This window comes from Patella vulgata, chromosome 3 (assembly GCF_932274485.2).
Source record: "Patella vulgata chromosome 3, xgPatVulg1.2, whole genome shotgun sequence".
In the NCBI taxonomy this organism is placed as follows: domain Eukaryota; kingdom Metazoa; phylum Mollusca; class Gastropoda; family Patellidae; genus Patella; species Patella vulgata.
The window spans coordinates 48964925-48976547 of record NC_065881.2 but is presented as its reverse complement, the minus strand read 5'-3'; the positions used below and the strand labels follow the sequence as shown (position 1 = coordinate 48976547).

At 31.8% G+C, this 11623-nt stretch overlaps 1 protein-coding gene across 4 annotated transcripts in view; it reads right to left on the bottom strand.

The window, feature by feature from the left end:
- LOC126814927 (pyruvate kinase PKM) overlaps window positions 1–11623 on the bottom strand; it is a 31778-nt gene continuing 20155 nt past the window's right edge. For 2 of the 4 annotated variants that reach the window (XM_056099920.1, XM_056099921.1), the window contains 9 exons: window positions 11395–11581; window positions 10677–10819; window positions 10263–10390; window positions 9489–9639; window positions 8454–8606; window positions 7868–8034; window positions 7381–7499; window positions 2891–2935; window positions 1–1127 (listed from right to left, as the gene is read on the bottom strand). In XM_056099920.1, coding sequence (XP_055955895.1) covers window positions 823–1127; window positions 2891–2935; window positions 7381–7499; window positions 7868–8034; window positions 8454–8606; window positions 9489–9639; window positions 10263–10390; window positions 10677–10819; window positions 11395–11581 — 1398 coding nt within the window. In that variant the 3' untranslated portion in view covers window positions 1–822. Of the gene's footprint in view, window positions 1128–2890; window positions 2936–4714; window positions 4745–7380; window positions 7500–7867; window positions 8035–8453; window positions 8607–9488; window positions 9640–10262; window positions 10391–10676; window positions 10820–11394; window positions 11582–11623 lie in introns of all 4 variants that reach the window. The other 2 variants (XM_056099918.1, XM_056099919.1) reach the window with 2 other exon arrangements.

Sequence of the window (11623 nt, the reverse complement as noted above, 5' to 3'; positions counted from 1 at the left end):
TTTAGGTTTTGCTATATAATTTATTGTAATAACAGTAGTATCACTAACAAAAACCTTAAATATGCAATGCTTAACATTAACAGTGACAAAAATTTCTCTTTATGAAAGGAGCACTCATTAAAACGGGGGTCTTATCTTAATTTATAGTTAACTCGGAGATGTTCATAACAATTACAATTTTTCAAGATAGTACCACACAGGTACATCAATATAATATATTAATGCTTTTCTTTACATAACTGGCTTTGTTTTGATCAAACAGCAACAAAGTTAAAAAATAACTGTATACGTATATTTACATCTAATCTCTTTAAGATTCTATTAAAGAAGCATCATACATTATTCCTCCAACTGCTTAAATAAAATGTTCAAACAAAATGGCACTAAAAATATAATAACCAAACTAAATACAATGCTAAAACAATGTAAAAGATGTTATTAAAACAAACACAAAGTATTAGTAGGTTGTTCAACCCATCTTTTGTCCATTAAGCTGTTTACACGTCTATATATTCCTCTTCATACAATCAAGTGAGGTACAATAATGCTGATATTGAAACCCTTTCTTGACAATTTGAAGATGACTTAAGATCTGAATAGTGTAGAACAATATTAGTTCAACAATTAATAAACAGTTTTAAAAAAATCTCATAATATCTGGCACCAACAGAAAGCAAAGGAATCTGTTACTCATGGCTTAAAACAATACAATAACATAAAGGTTAGAACACCACAAGTTCCAACTTCCAAGTTTGGTGTAACATACAGGAAAATAACAATTACTTTTATATATAATGCTACACATGTGAAATGTAAGTTTATCTAAAAGAATCGGACATTTTGATCATCTGGAACAGATGCTGACGAATCGCTTGGCTCGATACCGGACTCAATGCTAGTAAATGATGGGATACTAGAGATTCCAACAATAGGTGGCAGTACGTCTTTGTCTTTTACATCTGCAGCTGTGACAATTCTCATGGTATTAGTTGAACCAGATCCAGGCTTCCATCCAGTCAGAATTACAACCGGATCTCCGGCCCGTAAAAAGTTTCGGTTCATTGCAATGTCAATGGCTCTCCATATTCTACGATCTACATCGGCAGTCCATTCATTCATTTTATCATCTACAATAGAATAAGACGAAATATTTAAAAATACACAAGAATGAAACACAGTAGACAGGAATGACCAAAAAAATATGTTATTACTGTAAACATTTAGTTAGAAGCATAGTGTACAAAACGTGATTGATGGATTTATAAATAAATACTTTCAAAATATTATCATATACAGTGGAGAGATTGAACTGAAATTATGAAACAATAAACAGGGTTAATCAAATCTGAACTAATTGAAGTAAAGATAAACAGAACAGAAAGAAAGAAAATTAAACTAAAGCACATGCTAAAAACTGAAATGAAAAGTAACTAGTTATGTTTTAAAGGAACAGTCAACAAAACAATGAAATGAGAGTTATGACTTACGTTTTTGTTATTGTTTTATCTATTCTTAATTTTTATGTATATCAGGTATTAGATTAAATAATTGAACACAGAACATATATAATAAAACAAATTGATTGCACTTCTATCCCCAGTCAATATCTTGTCATTAATTAGGCTTGATCTTTGTTTAATGTATTCTTAATTTTCATGTACATCAGGCAAATGTTTGATTGTAAATTGGGAATTGAATATTGAAGTATATAAAACAAATCCAAATAAGGTGATGGTAGTTATGTCCCCTGCCAATATCTTGTCTTGAATTAGAATTTCACTTTGTTTATCCACCAGTATTCTTGATTTTCATGTATATCAATCAGACAAATACTTGATTGTAAATTGAGAATTGAATATTTTAAAAACATATAAAAAAAATCAAACAAAGTGATGGTAGTTATGTCCCCAGCCAATATCTTCTAATGAATTAGGTTTTTACTTTTGTTTCATTGGATGGAAAGATGACAGTAAATGACAAATGGAATGGGGTTTAGCATTGTACCATTAAGCACTGAGTAAATGGAATAATTACCTACATTTACGAACATTTTTAAAATACAAAACTCCATTCAAGTAAATTACCAATCAATTTCAGACAAGTTTTTAATACTAAATACAATAACATTAGTAGCAATAGCACCCTTTTAAGTTTTAATGTGTAATCAAAGAAATAACCACGATAAATTAATGTTTCACAATAATGAATAATGATATTATGGTGGATGCGGTCTATTAGAAATAACCTGTAAACAATGATATCAACATTAACTGATGTTTGAAAGGTGGCGACTACTTAGATTATGACAATTATTATGGATAACCTATCTTTCTTAGTCACCTCCTGCCCTGCAGACAATTGCCAAGAGGACAATAATTTCAGTTAAAGACAACTATAAGATTTTTATTTTTTGGTTCTGGAAATTCGTGCTCAGTTGAACTGGAGACAACAGTTTTCATCAATTGTTGAAAGTTGTAACATATTTCTGACAAATATTTAAGGATTGCTTTCTTATTCTATTTATGGTGAGCATGATAATCAGCCAAAATTTTAAGTTTCCTAGGTAGGTATATATATATGAGAAAGATCATATTTGTAGTTAAAAAAAAAAAGTTTTCAAGTATGGTAACACTAGATGACCTAATTAATGTTGAGGGAACATATTTTATTCTAATTTCTATTGATCATTATATAGATATATAATTTGCATTTCAATATTAAAAAAACAAAATATCATTAGAAATCGGAGCTTGGATAAAAATTGATAACCATAAGAGTTGTCTTAATCAATGATTCTGCAATATGTAACATAAAAACAGGTACACATGCTGATATGATATGGTACAAAAAATTTTCACACTACATATACTATTTCACGACTCCCACTAACCAGTAGGTTGTATATCACCGTCATCCAATCTACTACATTGACTACCTTTAAACAAAATAATTAAATATAAGCAGATCTCTAAATAACAAATTAAAACATAATAACAATATAAACTCCCAGGAAAATTTTATGGAGTGCAGAAGGCATACCAAAAAGTGAAAAGAACAAAAATAATGCGTTGGACGGCCATCAATATATGCCCATCAGCAGCATATTTACGTAAAGTCTGAATTTCAATAGTCAAACAATACCAGCAAAGTTGACATAGTAACCCTGCAAAACTTGATGTGTGCTTCAGTTCCTCCTTTGGCCTCGCTGAACAATCCTAGTAGGTAGATCTGTATACTTTTATTACATATTGTTAATGGGACAGACAGACGAATGGACAGGGGCGACATCAATATACTCGCACATAAAATGTGGACATGTAAAAACCATTATGTACATATTCAATGACATCAATCTAACAAATAACAAAAAATATTAACATATCGCACCTTACAACACATTAACTAGCAATACATCGAAGAGAAAAGGTTGAACACTAAAGTACTTAATGTCTCTAAAATGCCAAGACATTTAATCCATAAAATGGACTGGACCACCCATGGACCACCCAATCATTATTTCTAGCTGCAATAATTGAAATAACTAAAATTCTTATATTAATGATGCATCATAGGCTTGTCATGGTAATAAATGTCCAAATAATATTATAATTTATATAACATTTGAAGCCAAAATAAAGACCTGCAGGCAGCTTTAGCTCTTACATAATGCATCTTTAACTGATATTGGTGTAAAAGTTTGTTACCACGCTCTATGAACTAAAATCACAATGCAGTTTGCACAAAATTCATCCTAGCTAATTATTATTTCAGTGGTAATAAGGTGGTCCAGAGAAAAGAAAAACAGACCTATTGTGAACAATTTTTGACATGAGAGAACAGGTCTATTCTTAGATAACATAACAAACGAATTTATTAAGCGTAGTGAATATTGCAATAAATTTTCCATGAATGGATGATCTAGTTATTGTGCACCAAAAACATTTCGTCATTCTTATGCTGCAAAAATATCAAAGTGCTACGATCGAAAAATGAACAAAAACATGTTCAACTATTTTAACTGTTTACATTAATGAGATATATGATACGATTTTATTTTCATTATTACGTTTAAAACAATATACAAATTTAGAACCTAAAAAATTTAACATCAAAATTTTAATGACTAGATTAGAAGTAAAGAGACACCTGTAAACAGATTCTAATTGATTTTACTTTCTATTACTTATAAATAATAATTGTAGACTTTTTAAAGTCCTGTTCAAATCTATTACAGTATTATTAAATGCCATGCTATGGGTATCTTTTCATTAAACCATTTACTCGAGACAGTACTGAGTGTCATAGACTTTTTGAGAAATATTCAATATTTCAATCAGTAAAGTTTTTAATAACAGGTCCTCCTAGAATGGGTTCTTCGTCTGCATCAGGAGCAGTAATAATGCGAAGTGTGTTCGTATATCCTGATCCAGCTTTCCATCCGGTTACTATGACAATGTTACTTCCTTGATCTATAAATCCTCTGTCTTTTCCTAACGTAACTCCAAAGTATATCCGTTTATCCATATCATCTGTCCACGAATTGAGACGGGAGGCTAAGAGTAAGGTAAGGATGGAAATGAAATGAAAAGCTATATACAGAATGCTACATAGAACACATGTACCATAACCAAAACAACTACTCTGCACGACATATAAATAATAATGCTGAATATGCATAAAAGCTTATATAGTAAGAGAAAAAGTTCAAACTTGCCTTCCTCTAATTTATTTGAACTATTAGGGCCTGTAATATTTAGAAATAGCAGGAATATATTGTAAAAAATTTAATATATTATATCATGTCAAATACTATATCTATTTCCATTTTCACATTTAAAATTGGAAATGATAAAATTGGATCTTTATCAAATAGTTTGGGCTTACTGTTGCTGGAACAATTAATAAAACACATATATCAATTCCATAACAATAGCACTTTCTACAGATGTCGCATATTTTGACGCAATGTCTGATGGGATTTAAGTTGGACAAACAAAGATGCACGGAGTTAATTTAATGTTGAAAGTGTTTACAAAAGACAGCGCTTAATTTTCAAAAGATCGTGAAGAAATTAAGAGATATGATGGCTTGAATATGTCAAATGGTAAAATAGAAAAAAAAAACAAGCCAACAGTGAGGCTGAAGTTCGCCGCCGAAATCCGAAAATATCGAAAGTATCGAGCAATCAAACTATACACTAAGTTTCATCACTCTCTATCAGATGGAATCAAGATTATCTTGTCCCAAAGCATCGACCGATGAAATTGATTTGCTCTACTTAGCTTCAGCTCGAAATGTTAATCATTGAACTCAGTCAAGACATTCACCTAATGAACATCTACATCAAGTTTAAACATTCTACCTTGAATTAAAAGCAGAGATGTTACATGTATGTTCCAAATTCTTGACCAATCAAATTTATTATCGCTCCTTAGCCTAAGCAGAAAATTCTCACCATCAACCTAGTCAAGGTAATGAACGCCTACATCAAGTTTGAACATTGTACCTCAATTAGAAGGAGAGTTATTGTGTTCCAAAGTCTCGACCAATCAAATTGCTTATTGCTCTGCTTACCCTCAGCAGAAAATGTTCATTATCGAACTTAGTCAAGGTATTGATGTAATGAAACTATACACCAAGTTTCATCACTCTCACTAAATTACCCTAAGCAGAAAATTCTTATCTTCGATCTTCATCAAGGCATTCACCTAATAGATACCTACACCAAGTGTGAACATTCTAACTCAATTAGAATGAGAGTTATCATGTCCCAAAGCATCAACCAATCAAATTGCTTATCTCTGCTTACCCTTAGCAGAAAATGCTCATCTTCGAACTCCATCAAGGCATTGACCTAATACACACCTACACCAAGTTTGAACATTTTAGCTCAATTAGGAGAGTTATTGTGTTCCACAGTCTCGACCAATCAAATTACTTATCGCTATACTTACCCTGAGCAGAAAATGCTCATTATCGAACTTAGTCAAGGTATTGATGTAATGAAACTATACAAAGTTTCATCACTCTCACTTAATTACCCTAAGCAGAAAATTGTCATCTTCGAACTTCATCAAGGCATTCACCTAATAGATACCTACACCAAGTGTGAATATTCTAACTCGATTAGAATGAGAGTTATTGTGTCCCAATGCATCAACCAATCCAATTTTTTTATCCCTGCTTACCCTAAGCAGAAAATGCTCATCTTCGAAGTTCGAACTCCTTCAAGGCATTGACCTAATAAACACCTACACCAAGTTTGAACATTCTAGCTCAATTAGAAAGAGAGTTATTGTGTCCCAAACAGACAGACGGACAAACCTATTTTAATAGTCCCCTGCTTTGGTCGCAAGGCGGGGTACAAAAATTAGGAAGTATGTTCTCCCACCCTATTTTCCAGGATACTTTGAGAAGTGAAAATGTCAAAATATGTTAAGCTTCAAAACAAAGCACTATTGTCATGCAATTTTATAACAAGCAAGAAGTATGATTTTTCAAGTTTCATACAATTATGACACTCACTTCAAAATATTATGTTTCTCACAGCCACAGCTTCCCAAAAACTGATGATGAATTGATTTGATTTATTTGAAAATTCCTTTAAATTAAAACCTCTGCTTTTTCTAGTATATGAGTAGACTTAAAATATTTTTAGAATGTAAAAAAATAAGTCCAGGTCTACTAAGACCTGTGTTTGAGTACAAGTTTCGAGGAAACATAACATTTTGTTTTTAAGGTGACATTACATATTATTTTATCTACCAATATCCATATTTTAATTCTTTTCTTAAAGAATTTTGTGGGTAAAAAAACCCTAAGTTTCTTTAAAATGTAGGTGGGAAAAAAAAAAGAAGATTTAACTACATTTATCTCATGATATAAAAATAATTTGAGTTTTTGTATATGTTCTATTATTTCAATCAATTAATGAAGAAATTAGACAGAATGAAGTTTGAAATATTTTCTCTATTTATAAAAGACTTCTATGGCACCAAAGATTTTTATATAGAAATGGCAAAGGAAAAAGCTGATGAGTTTTAACCCTTAACCAAGTTACTAATAATCTATGAGATACTATTCATGGTATAAATTTAGACAAGTTTCAGTAGAAGGAATTTAAATTCAACTTTAATGTTTAGTTGAATAAAGTCGGGGGCTGTTTTATGTTTTAAAATGTTATTGATAAGATACAATTATGGTACGGAAATATATATTACAAACATATGATGAATAAACAAACTATAATGTACTTCAATATTTGCATCAGATGAAGAAAAAGCATATCACAAAGCCCAATGCACATATAATCACACGGCACAGAGGTATCAAAGTCTATATGTATTATGAACCATGCCTATATGTACAAATCGTTCTTACCTGTATAATGAATAGGAAAGATACCACGATATAAATGACACTGACGAGCTGTTTGGGCATTTCTTGTAATGGCTAAAATAGGACATCTTGGTCGATAAGCCGACACTAAAAATGCAGATCTGAAGAATCAAAATGAAAACAGAATAATAATACAAATAATGGACATTTTTTGTAAAATCTTTGTACGACCATATATTCTTAAACAGGAGCAGTGGCTTATCGGCAATCCCAATTTGTTACTATATAAAACTTTCAACTGAGTAGAGAGTATTTTCAAACATTTTCCTAGGTTTATTTACAACTTTCACAGGTGCTTGTTTCAATGATATGGGGTTCAGTTCAGATTGTCCTACAGAACAAACACATCTACGCCACGTAAAATTACTTCTAAATGCTAAATTTGGTTTTATTTTAAAAAGTTTAGTTATATCTGTCTAAGTTTATGAAGCCTAGTCTAGTTCATCGTCTTATATTTCCAGTATTTTACCTTCCTGACGTTGTAATAACTATGATAGCAGATGCCATACAGGTAAACGAAGCTTCTACAGCAGCTATAGCTATAGTATGTGTAGCATCTGTATACGTTGGTGTTTCACGACGTAATTCTTCAAACGTCTGATTGTGGAAGACTGCAGATTCAGCCTCTCTACAAATCTGTGGATATACATCAAATGTTAATCATTTTAATACTATCTCATTTATATTACATCTGCCAGGTCTTTCTACCTATAGACACTGTATGGATACCATCACCCTACGATCCTGAGATTGACTGATTGTTCCCAGCAGACACAGTCCATTGGAAATCGACCAAGGCTTGGACGGCAACACATAAAAATGTCGATACAAGACCATGATATTAAAAAACATCTGCAAGATCGCAAACTGCCAGCTTCCCGTAGTGCTGCTACTGTGAGGGATCCACATGGGTTCATTAGTGCCGATTCTGTTTTTATCAATTCTGACTCAACAATAGTCAATTTTGATTTGTATCCAAAGACAATCATTTCAATCGTGGTTATACTATTGAACAATGGGCAAAATATGAGTACAATAAAATGGAATCAACTTACTTTGTGCATCATTTTAACAGATTCTAGAGGATATGACCCTTTAGCTGTTTCACCAGATAACATAACACAATCAGCTCCATCTAATACAGCATTAGCTACATCACTAGATTCAGCTCTTGTTGGTCGTGGTTTTTTAACCATACTTTCTAACATCTATATTAAAACAATATTATCATTTAACCATCCAAACAAAGGAACCAAATAGCAGGTTTCAGTATCATATTTTATAATTTAATTAAAATCATGTATGGTATTTAGGAAATAAATATTATTAATCCAACCATCCAAGCACAACAGATCACAAGATCACTAGTGGTAAGGCAACATGTTAATTAATCATCTTGAAAATTTAAAGGAAGTTTGCTTTCTGCTTAATTTCCAGTTTACACTCAGCATGTCATCCAGAAAATTCCTTTGGTTATATTTGATTTTAAGCATATATCATCTGGTGTAGTACTGTTTGATAATTTATGCGAAATTGTATTAGACAAATATAAGTGCATGGGAGGACATGAGTTATAATTTGATAAATACACATATGTTTTATTTCTATTCTCCATTGTCAGTATTAGTTATGGTAGAGTTTATTTAAAATGTAAATTAAATTGTTTATGAAATATTGTGAGAATAACAGGAAAGAGGGTATAAGTTCAAGGATAGATGTCTGGTCGAAAAACATGTGACTGGCTTTTTAACCAATCATTATAATCAATTACCTAATATTTGGCCAATTGAATAATTAGTAGCGGAATTCTAGGATATACAAGGAACTGGATTTGGGCGCTACGACAGCCATGTAGTTCTTGTAGGGAGAAGATGTAGGAATTTCCATCAGCGGACTCGCTCGTAACTATGCAACTTATTATGTAGCGGTGCTTAATATAAAAGGTAGAATCAAAATGTGGTATTTGTTGTTCCTGTTGATGATATCATTTAAGATGCAGTATATTCAATCACTAGGGAGGTGCTCGATTGTCAGTCCCGAATCACCACCATAAACAAGTTTTATATCAGTCTTGAACTATGGCTACTAACCTGTGTGGCACAAATAACAGGTTTACCAGCTCTGTTACATCGACCTATCATCATTTTCTGGGCTAAAAATACTTTCTCTGCTGGAATTTCAATACCTAAATCTCCCCTGGCAACCATGATACCATCGGATTCTGACAAAATCTCATCAAACCTACAAGAAAAATTTGTAAAAGGTAGGTCATACTTGATTAGTTACTTCCCCTTAGACCACAGATTTAATCCCTGCCAACAAGACAAATAGTAAGAATGAATGAATGAAATGGCAATTATCAATCAACTAATCATTAATCCAAGACAACTGATTAGTATTACTCATTGACACGGTCCGGATTGATTAATTTATAGTATCACGCCATGTGATTGACACTCAATAATGGTTAATCCAAGATAAATACGATTAGAATTTTACAATTTTTTTCTGCCAGTTCTCAAAAAGAATCGCCAGTATGGCAAAACATTATCGCCAAAATCAAATTTTAATCGCCACTTTCATATTTTTATCGCAAATTGCGACTTCAGTGACCAACAGTGTGAGTCCTGATGCCAATGTCTACATGGGACCTCAGTTGTTCGTTTCATCAAAATCTGTATACGCTGTCCTTTGCCAGGTCCTTTGTCTTGCACACAACTAGTACTAAGTACTGTAGGCAAATTAAGGACATTACAAAGGATTGCTTAAATTTTATTTCTCAATATTAGTCACATCAACTTGTGTATACTTCTTCACTCCATTATTAAATATTTTATCTTAAAATGTGCCAGTGAAATATTTACCTTTGAACACCTTCATGATTTTCTATTTTCGAAATTATTTTAATATTTTTTCCCTTATCTCCTAAAATTTTTCTAATCTCTTTCACACCTGCAGCACTTCGAATGAATGATGCAAACACCATATCTACCTAGAAATAAAAATTAACAAGTTTCATCTTATATTTAATCTCACAAAATGGAGCAAGATTCAGATTAATATGGCTCTGTTTTGTCCCTTTACAATCCTTCAAAGGTTTTAACAATAGTGATTACAAGTCATTGAAAATGGTAGAAAAATTCAGAAGCATTACAAAAGCTCATACACAGGTTATATTAACCATTCCAAAACGACTGGTGTTGAAAATTGAAATTGATGATCAACAATTACCTGATAGCTTGTCTCAGCTTTTGAATGAATATATCAGAACTACCTACCCCATTTTCTACACCAAACAATAGATCTTGTTTATCTTTCTCTGATACAGCTGGTAAATCTACAGCTACACGAGGAAGATTACATCCTTTTTTACTTCCTAAATCACCTCCATTCTCAATCTCACATAGTAGAAAATCAGCACCTATAAATCACACAAATTTTAAACTTTTTATATTTCTGGTTTATGTCTGTGGTGTGATTAACTAAACTAATTCCCAAGGTACTCCCCAAGAGCTCATTAATTTAATGATATATCATGGGTTGAGATGTTTTAAATAAATGAAATGAAATGGGGTTAAACGTCCTACTGTTCTGCTCCAAACTGGGCTAATGAAGACGGGTGTTTTAAATAAATTCAATTGATATCTAAGGGATCGCATCAGATTGAATGCAAGTTGCATACAAATAATGGAAAGTTAATTGAATTTTTTCTAATTTTGTACATCAACATAAAGCATTCTCTACTAAATTATACCGACGCATAATGTCAGCGCAATTATGATCAAATCATTTTGCTTGTGCATTTTAAAATGGAGTATATCCGTGATTCCTGTGTCGGAGACAAGATCATTTACAATACAAGAACTATGGGTATATACAAATGAGGAAATGTCTTCAAGGTTTGAAAAATCCAGTACTTTAATTATCTTGGATATTTTTATTAGATTAAATGTAAGGACGCACAAATAAAAAAAATGTTTTAAAATTAGAAGTTACCTATTTCTTTAACAACAACAGATATAAGACCATCATCAATATATACTCGACCACCAACTGCCATAACTTTAGTAATATTCTTATAATCAACATAGAGTATATCTGCACTACATTTTTCATAATATTGTTCATCAGTAGATAATTTGATCGTATTTCCAGTTTTTAATTCAATTTCAGCCGATGGTCCCTGGAAACATACATGTCAGAATAAAATAAATATCAAACAATT